Source organism: Pinus tabuliformis, chromosome 1_1, assembly GCF_031772625.1.
Source record: "Pinus tabuliformis cultivar Carrire ecotype Pingquan chromosome 1_1, CPIR1, whole genome shotgun sequence".
In the NCBI taxonomy this organism is placed as follows: domain Eukaryota; kingdom Viridiplantae; phylum Streptophyta; class Pinopsida; order Pinales; family Pinaceae; genus Pinus; species Pinus tabuliformis.
In genome coordinates, this window is record NC_142297.1 from 900,067,003 (window position 1) to 900,085,533 (window position 18,531).

The 18,531-nt window shown below is 38.3% G+C and overlaps 1 protein-coding gene across 1 annotated transcript in view; it reads left to right on the forward strand.

Annotated features, from left to right (window-relative positions):
* The window catches only part of LOC149217313 (putative L-ascorbate peroxidase 4, peroxisomal), a 159,614-nt gene that overhangs the window by 84,057 nt on the left and 57,026 nt on the right, over positions 1-18,531 (forward strand). The window contains exons 4-5 of the mRNA XM_089390182.1: positions 4,911-4,976; positions 5,072-5,120. Of these exons, the coding sequence (XP_089246308.1) occupies positions 4,911-4,976; positions 5,072-5,120 (115 nt within the window). The remainder of the gene's footprint in view (positions 1-4,910; positions 4,977-5,071; positions 5,121-18,531) is intronic.

Here is an 18,531-nt window from a genome sequence, read left to right on the forward strand (position 1 = left end):
AATCTTCCTGACCTGAGGAAGAATTCTTTACTTCTGTTGGTTGAAGAGGCTTAACCAGCGGCTCATCTTTTGACTGCTCCTCGGAAGGCATCTCACGAGATCTTCTGAAAGCCCTGTACTCCATGAACTTTACATCTCGTCGAACTACTACCTTCCTGCTCCCTGGAAGATAGATTTTGTATACCTTAGCGTTCTCGCTATATCCCACCAGATATCCCTTTTTTGCAGTTTGATCCAACTTCTTCCTCTTTTCTTCGAGTATGTGGCAATATGCTAAACTCCCAAATATCCCAAAATGACAGACTTCAGGTGTCTTCCCTGTGAAAACTTTCTCTGGAGTAATCTTGCCTAGTGCCTGATGAGGAGCCCTATTCTGAACATAGACTACTGTGTTGCATGCTTCTGCCCACAGGAATTTTGGCATATCCCGATCATACATCATGGCTCTTGCTGCTTCTACAATAGTCCTGTTCTTTCTTTCTGCTACTCCATTCTACTTCGGATTGTAGGGAGCTGTCCACTCTCTTCTGATGCCCTCCTTAGCACAAAAATCAGTGAAGTCCTTATCGACATACTCTCCACCATTATCTGAGCGCAAAACTTTTATTTTCTTCCCAGTCAGATTCTCCACCAGAGCCTTGAACTCCTTGAATTGACAGAAAACCTCATCCTTGGTTTTCAGAAAATAAATCCAAGTTTTCCTTGAGTGGTCATCAATGAAGGTAAGGAAATACTCGGCACCACTGAGAGCTTTGACAGACATAGGTCCGCAGATATCTGAGTGTATCAATCCTAGTACACTCTTGGCCCTGTGTTTGCTCCTAGGAAATGCTGCCTTGGCATACTTTCCTAGAGCGCATCCCCTGCATACATCATCTCGTTCCATACTCAGATCTGGAACTCCTGTTACAGTGCTCTTGAGAATTCTCAGAGCTCCATGGTGCAAGTGACCCATTCTTCTGTGCCATAGTTCGTTTAAGTCCTTGTCTCCATGACTGCCTATTAGTGCCATTGGTGATTCTAGTTGTAATCTATACAACCTATTAGTTTTGATCCCGATCTACACTTTCTTTTTCTAGCTCGGGTGTTTGATGTATACCTTCTCCTTGATGAAGTAGATGTCATAGCCCTTGCCTTGAAGTTGCGACACAGAAAGTAAGTTCATCCCTAATCTTGGTACATGTAGCACATTTGTAGCACGGAACCATTCTCTCGATTCTGTTCGAAAAACTATGGTACCCTTCCCTACTGGAGTATACTTTGCCTTGTTCCCCATGGTGATTTGAAAGTTCATCTTCTCTTCTCGATATTCTGAGAAACATTCCCTGATTCCCATCATATGCCATGAGGCTCCACTGTCTATATACCACACTCTTGATGATGCAGAACTAGTCATACAAGCCACTTCTTCTTCCAGCCTGGAAGCCAACATAGAGAAATCGAGGTCTCTTTCTCTTGTGCAATCTTCTAAAAATCTGTGTGAGTCCCTTGACGTGGATGCCTCTACATCGTGGTCTCGACCCATAATTGATTTTCCCTTCATGTCTCTGATTACTTGCTCTGATACCATGTGAAAATTCTATCACTGCAGCGATTGATTTACTTTTCCTACTTATTCCTCAATAAGTTATTTATGAAATTACTTCAATAAACATTAAAATAAACACTGCTACAGATATCACACCGTAATACAGAAACAAACATATGCACAAGAATCAACACACTGACACAGATATTTTGGACAACAGTACCCGGAAAAACCCAATGTGGGAAATCTGCTACAGCAAGGGAGGATTTTATTATTCAGTAGTTTTCTAGTACAACAGGGTGCCAAACTGGCTTACCCACAGAGAGAAAAATTCTCCATCACTTCTCCTAGTCCCAACGTCAGCCTGTCTGACCTCTGCGTGGCTCTTAGACACTCTGCGTCAGCCCCTACTTGACTGCGTCAGCCTTGGGCCTCTCTGCATCACCCATGTAGGCCCAGCTAGTGACTGCGCAGTCTCCTGTTGCCTCTGCGTCTGCCTTTCCCGCCTCAGCGCCGATTTCCAATGGCTGATCCCGCATCTCTGTTCCGTACTTGCTGCCTCCTAACTACTCACCAGACCACTGGTTCAATTTCTTAGCTAACCCCGCTCCAGAAATTGAATTGATTGGTCTCCCTCAGTGTGTTCTCCAAGTGACCCTCAAGCCTCCTCTTATACTCTTCTCGTTGACAGATCAATGACCGAGATTAAGTCCCTAATCAACTACTAAGATTAGATGTGGCTTGGTCCATGACTTTTGGACCCTTTTAACACAGTTTTATATTAATTCACATTAATATTTTATTTTCCCTAAGTTTAGACTTAGGGTCTTCACTAATTGGAGAACTCATGTGCTTTAGCCTCTCCACCAATTTTCATGGCTAGAACACATCTGATGCTACTTCAAATCAACAATCTTGTTTTAGGTCAAAGTCCCCATTGAGGACTTCTAAGATTTATTCTGAGTCATTAGAGTCATTTTCCATTAAAAGAGACCCTTCTTGGGCTTTCGAATTATGTAAAAAGAATTTATTTTGAGTAAAAAATGAATTTAGTCTCCTCCACACCAAGTCAGGCTCAAGAAGATAAAGTCGGCCTCAAGAAGGATAATTCAACCTCACTGGAAGGCTATATATACAAGGCAGTTCGAATTCATTTGGAGCAATTCACTCTCTCTCTCTCATAGTTTGAAATCCTGAAGTTGGAATTTGGAAAATGCGAAGTTGAAGAAGAGTTGGAAAGGGGCTATAAAAGAGTGCAAAATTTTGGACGCAAGAAGAAGTCATCAAGATCGAAATTTTGGGCCATCTCTCTCTCACTCATGGGGAGTATCTAGGGAGATCGAAGTTTTTCTTTGTCTAGTCGAAGCCATTGCTGCTATCAGTTGTTGGGTCGAAGTTGCTACGACAAGTTGATGCTGCTAGGTCAAAGTTGCTATTGAAGGGTTATCATTTGCAAAAAGGATTGAGGGCTGACTTTGTGTGGAGGAAGTCTTTGCCTAGGTCAAGAGTCTTGGATTATCTCGAGAAACTATTGAAAGAAGAATTGTTGATTGGGTTTTTCCCTATATAAGGGTTTTGCCCTTGCAGAGTGCCTACATGTGTTTTTTGTTTTTGTGATCTTCATGCACACATAATTTGGTAATTGCTTGATGAAAGACAATATAACAAAGAAGTAAAAGAAGTCAACATAATTCACAAGTAATTATCAAGAAAGAGAAATCGAACCCTAATTCTACTAGCATTGATTTCTCAACACGAGTATCCTAAACTGTCTAGGGTTTCCTCAGTCTCAAAATGCAGAAGGATATTACAGTGGCCTAAACGCTAGAAGAGCCTTGTCTTGTAAAGTTTATGCTTCGATATTCTTGAAGGCATTGTGTGGAAGGGAAGGCTAGTCGACTTGGTGGGAGCCCTGGGCTAGGTTTTGGGTCTTGGAAGTCTCCTTTGAAGTTGATAAGAAGAGAAGTTTTGATGGGTTTTCCCCTTGGAGGGTTTTTGCCCTGGCGTAGAGCCTATATCTTGTGTTCACGTTTCTTTATTGTTTGTGGCATTTATTTGATGATGCGAACATAATCATAACTAAGAAGAAAAACATAAAATCACAAGTAAATGTCATGTAAGGAAAATGTTAAATTACAGATGCTGCCCTAATCAATTTTCCAACAGAACATACCTCCAACAAAGTCTCCTTGTGTCAAATGTCTCAAGGGTGAAGCCTACCTCCAAATATTCCCTCAATGTTACTTTAATATGCTTTAAATGCCTTCTTGCAGAAAATGTCCCTTTCAAAGGGGGTATATTCATGATCAAGTGACCATCCAAATGCTTTCAGCACCACATCATCATTATAAGCAAGGCATTTCTTTCTTATCCTTTTTCTTCATCACTTGTCATACCACAGGCTGCTTGCAAGGCAGGGTGTTTCGCTCCTTTGTGCTTTGACTTGCCACATACCATGCTCTGAACCTCCTGTATTGTAGGGCCTTCCTTTTTTTAGGGCTATGTTTGGTCCTTAGCTTGCCATAAATCATGCCTTGGACAATTTTTGAGGTAGGGCATTTGTCTTCTAGTGTTTTCTTGCTTGTTCACCTCCATCTATGTTGTTTGGGGTCCTCTGGGACATCCTCCGACAAATCATCCATAGTCCTCCATACCCTGAATGATGAATGTTGCTCAGGCACGACGGAACAAAGTTCATAACCTCCGAGTGTCTCCCACAACCTGTAACTGCCACTGAACTCCCAAGAATTTTCTGTTGTGTTCGATGAGAGGGGAAAGCCATGAAAAGGTGAAATGACCCTGCATTTTCCAGTGATAACAGAATCATTTGCAAGGTATAAACACAAAGTTTCTACTGGATTTTAACTCATAATGCAGCCTGTTTAATGACAGCAAGTAGGGCAATCATGAGCACTTGAATCCCACTCATAACAATTGACAAATATTATGGGTAACTACGGTAGGATTCTAAAATGATCGATAACAGGGAAACGTTGGCTGTTGTGTTTTCTGTGATGATATTTTCTTTGCACTTGTCACACTGTCATTGTAAGGAGCCTATCTTCTACATGTTTGTTGTGGTTTCTGTGTTGCAGAAATGTAGTGTTAATTGTAAAGTGAAACATGTAAAGGAATTGAACACATAGCTTTGTCATCATAAGATATTATAGAAAAGAATGTTATTGATCATTGCTCAAATGAATGTGTGCAAATTTAGTCTGTGTATGGCATCTAAAATGCATTGGGTCCATTATGGATCTGATTAGTAATGAGTTTGTGTTTCTACCATTATATTTTTGTGGAATTCATATGTTGGCTGGAACACTTTACATACATTTGGCAAAGCATCTACTTACTCCAAGTTCTTTTATCTCTTTTCTAGCTGGCTGGTGTAGTTGCTGTTGAGGTTACGGGAGGTCCCACAATTGAGTTTGTCCCTGGTCGGAAGGTGCATACACTGGAGATTCTTGTTTCTGATTGATTTTATCTTTGAATCTTATTGTCAACCCTATATATCTCATATTGTATTTTCATTTTTCTCAGGATTCACTGGCATCACCACGAGAAGGGCGGCTTCCTGACGCGAAGAAAGGTTTTCCACATCATGCATAGACTTGTTTTCAATTTTTTCTTTGCGGTCTAGAAACAGTATGGAACATATGCTGAATAGTACATTTACAAGTTAACTAGGCTTTAATGTTTTGTTGTGTATGGGATCGCTTAGCGAATTATAGGATTGATTTAATTTCACAAAAAATTGATTGTCTGTAAGACTATGCTGAAAAAGAGAAATGCAACAGCAAGCAGTGCCTGTATTTCCCTTGTCCATAGTTACAGTATTAGTAACTTATTAAAAGTAGGGAGATGTAGATTTCAAGTGACTGAATGGTTTTCAAAATATATATTTTGCAAATGCTGTTAAAATCTCAACTGTAAAATTAAAATGTATTACAGTGAAAAATAGTGCAGAAAAGAAGATTTCTTCTATGCAAGAGTTTGCAGGTAGACAAAATAGGAGGCAGAGCCTAAGTTAACTTTTCTCTAAATATTTGTGTCATGGATAGTCATGCATAAAAACAAAATTTAAGCTTCGTAACCCTAAAAAATCCCTGAGATGTCCCTCCACATGGTAGATGTAGCTTCAATTATCTGATCTACTTTGTTAGGCCATCTCTGAAGAGCTGAGGTTTTGAATGATGCGAGCTGGTGGAAACCCCAGTGAATGAAAATGTACAAGTCCAGCTGCCTTCGCAAAGAGTATGGTTGGGTGTTTTCCACACTTGAAAGTTAGCCTTGAAGCTGTGAGGGACCAGTCAACGATTTCCAATCAGCAAAAGGATAAAGGAGTTGTGATACCAGTGCATGAATGATCCAAGAAACAGACTGTATCTCTATATCACTATGCTGGGATCATTAGCAGCTTAGCTTCTGGAAAACTCTGAGAGGCTCCAATAGGCTTCTGAAACATCTCAAAATAACCTCATTGCCTAGAGCTTCACATTCTACCTGTATCTATTACAAATAGGTTCCGACACAAGCTTTCTTTCTTCCAATTCTTCCACCATGATCTCTGCTGATGTTACCTTCTACAAGATGAAAAGTCACCAGATCTTTCTGGATTCACAGTGACCCCATTGTTCCTTAAAACAAATCTCTCTGTTGCACCACATTTTCCCTCATATGTGAGTCATAACAGCCTTACCTTGAAATTATTGACAAAGGAACAGTTAGGTTGTGCTTTCACATCGCCATGCCATGTGAAATACCATTGTACCTTATCCAAAAGGATCTTCCACTGTACCTTTGCAATGTTGTCATTATACACCCACTCCCAAACCATAGCTATAAATGCCGTTGAGAACTTAGTAGTCACCCAGGACTAAAATTGTGACCATTCAGTGCTCTGTTTGTTTATTCACATGACAAAATGGATTCGATTACCATTTCTCATTAGCTTTATAATATCTTTTTTTGTTGGCTAACCCACAGGGGGATTTGAACCAGTGACCTATCGCAAGGGTGCTTTGTCACTGCACCCATTCAGTTTCAATCCAAAGCCTGTGGGCTCATTAGCTATATAATATCAGTTTCAATTGGATCACTCTACTGGTTTCTTGTCAATGATAAGTTCACTTTTTTCTTCTATTTAGTCATTTTGTTCTAACATTCAAAGTGATAACTTTATTAAAATATCAGTGCTGTTGCAGAAAGAAGTGCCATTTACTGTTTGCTGCAAAATAGCCTTTTGTTGCCAATGGCACCTGCTTTTTTTTATATGTATTTTTTGTTTTCTTTCATGCATTAGCTGGGTTGGTTTTCTACAGTTGGTGTACTTGTAAATTTCTTGCCATGGAGTATCTGATCTGTAGAATTAGCATAATTTCAATTTTCTTTCAATTCTGGCTACCTGCAGCATTCTCAGATTTATCATTCTAGATCCATGAGTGATATGTTCCAAATGATGTATTATACACCAAATAACTGTTGTTTTCGAGCCAGTCATCATTGCTGCCATGCATGGCAATTACTTCTAATTGCAAATTTTTATGTAGACTGCATTCTGATTTGAACAAATTCCTGTGATTTGGTAGGGAATTGTAGATGTGTAAGTGCAAAACTGACAACCCCAGTTTTCTGATAACATGGGAACAGTACCTTTTATGAAATCTGTTGATATATTCAAGACTAAATTAACGAGAATAAACATGTTTTCTTTGTATTTGAACTACAATTTACATTTCCAATTAAAATTGACATACAATTGAAGGGAGTCTGAGTTGTTTAGTATGCAATAATGGATGCAACATTAAAAGATAGAAAGGACAAAAAGAATATGACTGACGGTAGTGGGAAAAAGCTATGTTACCGGATCCGCTGGTCAAGGGTCCAGGATCCACGGATCCGGATAGAACCGGCAAAAATACGCCTTAGCGGAGGATCCATGAAATTTGGAATCGTATCTGGATGCCCAGAAACGGATCCTGATGACAGCCGGATCCTTCACAAAAAATCAACGGATTTCAAAAATTAAAAGACGGTTTTTACAATTCAGGTTTTGTCTTGTCTTGATTTGTGTCTTGGTTGGCCACAACAGCGAAGCAGTGAAGCAAACAGCGGAGGAGGAAGCGACAGTGAAGAGGCAGCGACGGTTTGTAAGTTGACCGCAACGGTGAAGGCACAAGTTTGTAGAGCTTTGCGAGCAGGTGAGCTTTGTAACTTGGTGGCAACTGTTCATGGACAAAACTTCAACTTCTTCCTCATCCAACTTGGCAGCAACCATTCATGGACAAAACATCAACTTCTTCCTCATCGTCGTTGATAGGAAAGAAAATCCAGCGATATTATATTCATTGCTTGAGAGTATTGTAATTTACAAAGCATCTTACAGAATGGTGTTCAGAAAGACTCGAATATTATGTTATAATTCTAATTAACTCGAGTATTGTAATTAAATTATAATGTTATTATGTGTAATTATAGAAATATAACATAATGTGTAAATATGATTAAATTTATAATGTTATTATGTGTAATTATAGAAATATAACATAACGTGTAAATATTTTTAATTTAGAATGAGACTCGAGAGTATTATAATTAAATTATAATGTTACTTAGAGGCTAGCTTTGGATTGATGTTTCTATTAAATATTATAATATTACATTTTCTACTTGTTACATTAAAATATTATAATAATTAAATTATTAAAATTATATATTAAATTTACTAACATTAACATTAAAATATTAAATTTGTATATTAAATTTTTAAAATATTATTATATTTTTTTGTACTTGACATATCCTTGCTGTATCCGGATCTTGGATTTTCAAAAATCTAATGAATCCGGATTCGGATCCGGATCCGTATCCGAATCTTGGTAACTTAGGGAAAGAGAGCATTAGGATTGACCTTTGGTAGTAATGCTAGATGCCACTTGCAGATTATCGATCTCTAGAACCAGATAAAACTGCAAAACATATAACAAACAATTGCATATTTTAGGCGCTTTCAGGTATAGAACCCTTCTAAAGCAATGTTGCAAGTATATTAAGAAGTCTTATTTAAGTCACGACTTGAAAATAGAAGCTCGAGTGCCCATTTGTGATGCAACTATGCTCTATTGATGACCAAACGATTCATTTTCCACCCAAACTAGAACTCAATGTCAAATCCGCCACTGCATCAGTACCTACCAAATATAGACATGCTAAAATAAGCAGTGTCTGTCTCCTAAAAAATAGGGAATTGAATATACGAAGATAACTGCAGTGGAAACACTGCTATAAACTTTGCTAAAAATAGTAATTTCTTGCATGTCATGTGTTGGACTGTGCAACCAGAATAAAAGATAAGCGTGAACTGCATTTTCATTAAAGATGAAGCAATATAAATACAATGGTCTAACCATTGGATTCAACTTCCAAAGTCTCTTGGATCAGTTTGATTTTTCAGTGATCAATGGCTACCAGGATTTGACTAATATACAACATCTTCTTTACAACTCTATTATATTGATTCAAAGCACAAGGGGATCTAGTCTGAAAATTGTGAAATGCGGTCTGCGACTCTTCGGAGTGGCAGGGTGGTGCTAGGGCAAGTTGTGGCTTGCATAGGGCATTGTGGGGTCCATTTAGTTGTGGCTGATAAAATAACAGGGCAATGAAGCATCCTTTCCCATAGTAGCTGGTAAACAGAGTGTTGGGGCACTCATCAAGTTATGGCCTGATCTACAAGGCGTTGGGGCGTTCTTCTGGTTGCAACAGGATATTAGGGTCTTGTAGCATCCTACAGGTTGTAGCCTGTGAATTAGGGGGTTGACGCCTCCCTCAGTTATAGTTGAAATATTGATGTAATCAATTTTATTTTAACAGGGAGAAGACAATTACTAAAGAAGCGTTCGGTGGTTTTTGACTCTGAAGGGGTTTTCCACCTAAAAATCTTTGTGTCCATTTTATCTTTTTGCATTGTTGTATGGTGTTTCCTACTGTTGATTATTGTTTATGATCATCTGAAGAAGAACAATAATAATAACTAAAGATTAACTAATGCTCTGAAAAAGATTAAAAAGTGCTAATTGCTAAGAAATATTGATTCACCCCCTTCTTGGTATTTCCAACATGATATGGTTTGGGTCCTTCTACTATTTAAAAGACCTAGAGTCTTTTTTCTTCTTTGACCCTTAATGGATCCTTTCTTTCCTCCCTTACCTTCCTAATGAGGGCTAGGTTTTGGAAGATCCTCATAATTGGATGGGGCTAGTTGTAGTCGTATCAATTCTCCATTGAAAGTATCCCATAGCTACCTTTTCTCAGCCATGGATAACTTGGACAAAGTTGTGTTATGCTGGATTAAATCCCTTCAAAGAAATGTGAAGTAGTTCATTATTATCAACTGTGTTGCCAATTGTAATAGTTTGATCTTTCGCCTCTGTTAGCTCCATGAGATAACTCACTATCACATCTGTTTTTCTCATTTTCTTGTGGTGAACTTGTTCTTCGAAAGCATCTTCTTAGATACGTTCAGACTTATTTACAACGTTCACAAGGCATCATACATCTCTCTGACAATCTTTTTCCTAGTGATATGAGGGATCATGTGATCCATCATCCAATTCAATAGAATTCATTTTGTGTTTGTTGCCTTTTTTTTTTGTGTTCTAGTGGATATTTTGGATTTTTAGGTGGTGCAACCTCTTTTACCATAGGGCACCATAGATTTGCCATTTCTAGGAGGTTTTATAATCTCATCTTACACGAGACAAAGTTGGAGGTTTTACAATCTCATCTTACGAGGGACAGAGATGGACATGTGGCGATTGCTGCAACACTTCAAGCAAGCTACAATCTACAATCACTGGATGAAAAATAGGGACACAAACCTCACTATGATATTGATGGACACATTGTGGATAAATGCTAGAAATTACACCTCGAGTACCACCCTAAGAATTGGAATAAGGCCTCCAAGAAATATTGTACCAACGCAGAAGGGCAAGAGTTGCAATGCGACTTGAGCTCGATAATAAACTTGCATGCATGATTATGTATATGTCATCAACCAAGGAGTATGAGTTAAATAAATTCATTGCTAAGAGGGAGCAATTTGTTGAATTTGTAACTATGTTATTTTTCCATTGTTATATGCTTAACACAATCACTTGTTACAATTCCTTATTTAGCAATCAATTCATCTAATATTCTTCTAGCAAATTTGGTCAAAGTCAACCTTTGATTTGCGGAAACCCTAGCTGTAGGACTACGATCAACTCTGGTAAAACAACTTAGAAAAATTTGGTCAAACTATCTTTGAACTCAGCGTCCCAAAACAGATCCAAATCTAGTAAAACCAAGTCAAACCATGCCATGTCAACACTGGCCAAAGGTGCCAAAACAGAAGTCAAACTACGTCAACAAATTTCCTCTCTCCTCCTCGCACATGTGAGCTTGGACCCTGCAAATTCAGACTTGTACGAACTAGTTAGATCAAGAGAGATGTGTGTCATGATGCTCCAAAGTGGTGTGACATGAGGTCTATTTATACGAGTCTCAAGAGGTTGAATTATCTTGTCAAGGTCGACTTATACTTTTGTGCACATTTGGGATTCACCTTAAAAATTATATTTTCCTTGGTCAAATTAAATTCTTTTAAGAGCTAGTAGGGGCTTCTGTGGATGAGGAAGACTTCCCAGTGGAGGGAATTTGCCCAAGCTGCCAAAATAACACTGTGGTCGGTATTCATAATGTATATTTGGCCACTTGATGTCCTTGTATTGATTATTGTAAAGTATATTTTAAATGCTAGAGTCGAAAGAAAATTTATTTTGAGTCAAAGTCCCATTGCGACTTTCAAAAGAATAAAATTTGAATTTTTGATTTGTAATTTTTGGCTCCAAAAGTTGTCAAGTTGGCCTCCCTCTGAGTCAAGTTGGCATGAGCAAAAGACACACCCTCTCGGCCAAGACAAATCACTATATAAAGGGAACTCGACCTCCTCCACAAAGGTAATTCACATCTCTCACACAAGACATCTAAAGGCAAGCGAAGGACAAGAAGGACGAAGAAGACGAATTGACTCTTTTTCTCTCTTGCAACTTGCACCTGTGGATAGTCTCTCTTCTTTTTCGTTCGCTGTTTTTCTGGGCATTCTGTTGCAGGGGGCCAAAATTCTGGGCAACTGTATGGGCCGAAGCTCTTGTTAATTGGTAATATCAGGAGGGCCGAAATTTTGGATCAGGACAAGCAAAGCGAATTTCTGGATCAGATTGGGAGGCTTGACGTGGAGGGAATGATCAGGTTTGACCATAGGTCTAGGTGTGCCTCTTGTTGAACTGAAGAATTTCTCAGTTAAAAAGGTTGTTGAATTTTTCCTTGTGGTGGGTTTTCCCAGGGTAAAACTTGTCTCTTCTTTATCCATTGTGATCTCTACTGTTCTTGTGTGGTTGAATTTCTGAAGTATAATCGCTGAATGATATATTGGAATAATTTAAAAGAAGATCTACATCAAAAGTAATTATCAGTGTTTAAGAAATATTGAGCTAGCCTATATTGTACTTAGAAGGAATGTTGAGATTGTATATGTTAAGGAAGGAAGGTATCACAACTTTGGTGAAGGAAGGAATGTTGAGATTGTTGAGAATTCAATAGGGAATTGTATATGTTAATTCTCTTAACTTGATAACTGTTTGTGTTACTTTTTTACTTATTAGCTTTGATCTTTATTATTCCAATGTGCAATACATCAAACAACTACCAAAATAGTGAAATAGTGATAGTATAGGCTGCAAGCCAGGGCCAAAACCCCTCCTCTTGAGGGGAAAACCTGAAAATATCTTCTTATCTTTCAGATCTTTCAATTGACGAATACCATGACCTAGACTCAGACAAATACCCTCCAAGATCAAGTCTTCCTTGGCCTCCAACTGCAATATCTTCGACTTCCCAGTAAATCCGAAATTCTGCTGCCCAACAACTGCTGCTTCTTCTCTAGGAGACTTCGATCTCCCTCTAACTTCTCTTCCCTTGACTTCGCTTGCCTTTATTCGAGTCCTAGGGCTAGTAGGAAACCCTAAGGGACCTTCACTTGCTCTTCTTGCTTCCAAAATCGAACCTTAGACTTCCCAGTGCAGAAACCCTAACTTCGTACTTCCAGAAGAATTTGCTGCTCAGACTTTGCACTGCCCCAGAAGATTCTGTTGCCCAGAAGAAACTGCTGCCCAGATTTCATACTACCCCAGAAGATTCTGCTGCCTAGAAAAACTATTGCCTAGATTTCGTACTGCCTTGGAAGATTCTGCTGCCAAGAGGAAATTGCTGCCTAGATTTCGTATAAGAGATGAGTGAGTGAATGATCCAAATGGAGGACGAGTTTTTCTTATATATAGGCTTCCTTCAAGGGTGGACATGTCTCTTCAGTTAGGTCGACTTGACAGCTCATGTAGGCCAACTTGATCTTTGAGGTATTTTGACATTTTCAAGACAAAATAAAATTTCTTTTACAATTTACAATGTGCCCATATGGTCTTCCATATATGACAATGACTCTTATACCTAGGACAAACCCTAGAAACACTCAATGGGTGCTTGACCTATAAAATAAAAGAACTTGACCATGAAACCCATGCTCCAATACTAATAATAATAATAATAATAATTTCTTTTTCCTTTTATATATACAAGAATACATTTCATACTAATGAAGACCAAACCTAGTTACACATTTTTCAAGACTCCCTCTTAATTAGGAAGGTATTCATAGAAGGTACATGGTCATTCTCAATCTGAAGAGATCTCATAAGAAGAGTCAAATTGGTAACCCATCTGTCTAGCATCATAATGACCAACATTGTTATATAGCAAGGCCTTGACTAACAACTCTATCTCTCCACAAGATCAGAGCACAATTCTGGTGAGATCAATGATGTGTAGACACCAACATCATTGTCTCTCCAAGGTACATACCCCACCTAGGTGTTCCCAGAGTATGACCTCTCGCTGGACTATTCTTATCTTGGGTAGCTAATCCTCAAAGAATATCGGTCCACAACTACTCTTATCTTGAATGCCCTACCACATTCTCAAAGAGTATCGAATGCCAGATGGTTACCCAACCCTCCATTCTTTCTTCCCAAGTGAAGACAAGAATGCTTGTGTCTATCCCTCCCTCTCAATCCGAGAGGACAAATCCACCAAACCCAACTTGTCCCTTAAGTATACAAGCTTCTTGTTTGGAAGTGATTTTGTCAATATGTCAGCTACTTGCTCATCAGTGGAGATATACTATAGCTACACCACACCATTTTGCACTAGCTCTCGTATATAGTGATACTTTGATATGCTTTGTCTTCCCATGAAACACTGGGTCCTCAAACAAACGAATACAACTTGTGTTATCACAACGTATCACTGTAGGGTTCATCGGTCCTTCAAATAAGTCAGACAACAACTTCCTTAACCAAACTGCTTCCTGACTAACTTCACATGCTGCAACATATTCTGCAATCAGATCTTCCTTTCCTTCTTTTAGCAACACTACTAAATGTATTCTCTAGCGTCCTTTTCTTGCTCAAGGCCTTTACTCAGACTTACAGCTGTTAGTCCTGGTCTAGTGCATGACACATGAAGCAGAGAACCACATCTGTCACTCCCTCTCAACCAGGAAGCACCTCTTTATCCGAACTCCCTCTTAATCTTAGGGAGATCTCTTCTATTCATGATTCCTTTGAGAGATCAACTTTTTTTTGACATAGGAGAATTTTTTTGGGGCTTCCAATCATTTAATCGGAGTTATCGTCAACCTCATCATGCTTGTCACATCGAGCATCTTCACCAAGTTGAAGATTGTGTACCTGCACAACTTAGATAGCAAGTACAACCAAATCTATAGAAGCATGATATTAGCCATATCAAAATCACGGAAGCATTTCAACTTTATACAAATAAGATACCCAGACCTTTAAACAAGAGACATATACTCTTAAAATCTTGCTAGGGGCTTTGTTACACATCCTAGACTACTTCAAAACACTTTCTCAATCCATCTAGGGTTTCAATGTGTCTTCCAAAGGTATGACATACCTTAATACAACATATAGCAAACCCTAGAAACAATTCACACAAATATAGATCTACAAAGTATCTAACAATCTTTCAAAATATATATGTTAGACTTCTCAATAGGGATTCATACAAATCCTAGCGTTCATACAACATAATCAATCATAGTCAATCACAGCTTAGTCATTAACCTGACCAACTTCCACTAGGGTTAGTTCCAACTCCTAGATTTTCAATCAACCATCAAACAATCACTAACATGACCAACCATCACTAGGGTTAGTTGCAAACCCTAGATTTCCGATCAATTATAAATCTCAACCAAAGATTCAGAATTTCAACAATCTTTCACATATCTCAAATCATCATATTTCAGAGATTTTACTTTGACTAAGGTTTAACTCAAAAACCCTAGAAATTCATAGATCTCAGATTGTTACATTACACATACTAGACAATTTTAACTTCACTAGGGTTTAGCTATAACACCCTAGATTTCCAAACATCAACATCCTAGAATCTCAGACAAGGACTTCTATTAAATCATGACCATCAATGACTAGGTCAACATATATCTAGGAAATCATAACCATACATCAACATATCATATGTCTAATAACATAAATACATTTGACCTAGTCCAACCTAGGACTTAACCAAAAGAACATATCCATATATATGCCTATATTTTATCATCATGCAAATATATATCATATCATGTGTTAGTCAAACCCAACTTCACAAATATCAATAAGAGTTAGACACACAATCATCTTGATTACACTAGGGTTTGATCAGACAAACACACTCATACCAAGGAAAACATTTCTAAGACAATATGAGGGTCTTGCTCACACATTCCACCAAACCCTAATGAGCTAGGGTTCCAATGTAGAACAAACCCTACATTACCAAAAACTCACAGGTTTCGAGATTTTAGACCTTATCATTCCATCCTAACAAGTTAGGATTTCCCGATCATACCAAAATCCCAAACATGACATCATCAATGAAGACTTCAACTAGCATTTCACAATATCCCTAATCAGCTTAGGATTTTAGACATTCACATTAGCATACCCTTTGGTTAGGGTTTTCCAGAACCTGTCTAGGGTTCTACATAGTCAATCAAGAATATGAGTGGGGTGGGTAGATTTATCAAGAGATGAATCACCCAAACAAGAATCACTAAGATTCAATACAGCTAGTCATAACAAGGTTAGTAATAGATCATCAAATGAATAATTTTGTCAATCATTGTATTCAAAGCATACCTTTGCTTCTTGACTAACCTTGTTTTGAGAAATCCTCCATCTTGCAAATTTTTTTCCTAATCAAGACAACAGAGGGAGAAAGGTGACTAGTATTTAATATAATCAAAACTAAATGAGTACATGAACCCAAAACTGAAAATACATGAGATACTTATCTTTGAGAGTTGTTGGGGGCTCTCTTCGAAGCTTGAGGGAAACCTACAAACTGGAACAAGCAGAATGTTGTTGAGGTGGATGTTGCTTCCATCTTCTAGTTTTATGGATGATGATCCAATGCCTCTTGTTGTCTCCAAGTTCCACAGAATATGCGGATTTTCCTTTTTATAAGGTCTTCAATTGGTGGGAGTGACTAGTCATGTGCCTTGATGCACTCTTTGATGCCTTTCTTGAGATGGCTTGCAATCCTTTTGATGACCTTCTTCATTGTAGAGGAGATCTTCATGATGCCCTTAGAGAACCAAAGCTTTGATACCATGTTGAGAATTCAATAGGGCAATGTATATGTTAATTCTCTTAACTTGATAACTGTTTGTGTTACCTTTTTACTTATTAGCTTTGATCTTTATTATTCCAATGTGCAATACATCAAACAACTACCAAAACAGTAAGAACAATGACACAATATATAGGCTGCAAGCTAGGGCCAAAACCCCTCCTCTTGAGGGGAAAACCCGAAAATCTCTTCTTATCTTTTAGATCTTTTAATTGACGAATACCATGACCTAGACTCAGACAAATACTCTCCAAGATCAAGTCTTCCTCGGCCTCCAGCTGCAATATCTTCGATTTCCCAATAAATCCAAAATTCTGTTGCCCAACAACTGCTGTTGCTTCTCTAGGAGATTTCGATCTCCTTGTAACTGCTCTTCCCTTGACTTCGCTTGCCTTTATTCGAGTCGTAGGGCTAGTAGGAAACCCTAAGGGACCTTTGCTTGCCTTCTTGCTCTTCTTGCTTCCAAAATCGAACCTTAGACTTCCCAATGTAGAAACCCTAACTTCGTACTTCCAGAAGAATCTGCTGCTCAGACTTTGCATTGCCTAGAAGATTTTGCTGCCCAGATTTCGTATTGCCCTAGAAGATTTTGTTGCCCAGATTTCGTATTGCCCTAGAAGATTTTGCTACCCAGAAGAAACTGCTGCCTAGATTTTGTACTGCCCTAGAAGATTCTGCTGCCCATATTTCGTATAAGCGATGAGTGAGTGAATGATCCAAATGGAGGACAAGTTCTTATATATAGGCTTCCTTCAAGGGTGGACATGTCTCTTCAGTTAGGCTGACTTGACAGCTCATGTAGGCCGACTTGATCTTGGAGGTATTTTGACATTTTCAAGACAAAATAATTTTTCGCTTACAATTTACAATGTGCCCATAGGGTCTTCCATATATGACAATGACTCTTATACCCAGGACAAACCCTAGAAACACTCAGTGGGTGCTTGACCTATAAAATAAAAGAACTTGAGCATGAAACCTATGATCCAATAATAATAATAATTTCTTTTTCTTTTTATATATAAAAGAATACATTTCATACTAATGAAGACCGAACCTAGTTACACAATTTTCAATAGAGATCACCTTTGAAGAAATCCTAATTTGAGAGCATCATTGTTGAAGTCTTCTTTGTTGATTTGCATCCATGGCTTCCTCTATGAAATCTGAAAATAAGTTGGAAGGAGCCTCAAACTTTAGAGCTTGGAAACTTAGAATTGATATTATTCTTGCAAAGAACAAGGTCTTGGATATTCTAACAGGAAAATTTGTGGAACCAACAGATGCTACAGGAAAGGAAAAGTTTAAGGAAGATGATCTAAATGCCATGAGCATTATTATGGACTCCATTAGAGATCATCTAATTCCTTACATTGCAAAACTGGATACTTCTAAGAAGATGTATGATGCCCTAACAAATCTATTCACTATCAAGAATGTGGGTCAAGTCATGAGCTTGAAGAATGAACTTTGTGATGTAACAATGAAAAGTGATGACACCGTAGCTTCATATTTTGTAAGGATTTCTCAAATAAAGGATCAAATCTTAGCAATTGGAGAAACTATACCTGAAAGTGAGCTTGTTACCAGAACACTCAATGGTCTACCTAGATCATGGGATGCATTTGCAACAGGGATAAGCAGCAGAAAGGAAACTTGCACATTTGAAGAATTGTGGGCCTCTTGTGCTCAAGAAGAATCAAGGATCACATCAAGAGATATGAAGGAAGAAGCTACTAAAGCATTTGCATCTTGATTCAGGAAAGGTAGAGGAAAGAAGAAGGGTGGCTGTCAAGGCAAAGGATCATGAAGGAAGGAAGACATGTCAAGATTTCAATGCTATGGGTGTCAGAAATAGGGACATTTTAAGAAGGATTGTTTTGAATTAGTTAACAAGAAGAGAAAAGGAAAACAACATGCTTTTGCAACTGATGTTGAAGATGAACACCCAAAGAAGTTCAAAGGTGTCAAAGGCTTCTTTTACTTTTCTACTTTGACAGGTTCTATTGCAGATGATGATGACATGTGGCTGGTCGAGAGTGGTGCATCAAGATATATGACCGGAGATCGTAGAAATCTTATCAACATGATGGAAAGGAGGTTGTCTCAAAGGGTAGAACTTGGAGATTGTTGGAAAATCAAAAAGGCAGTAAAGATTTTCTTGATCTTGATAAATTACT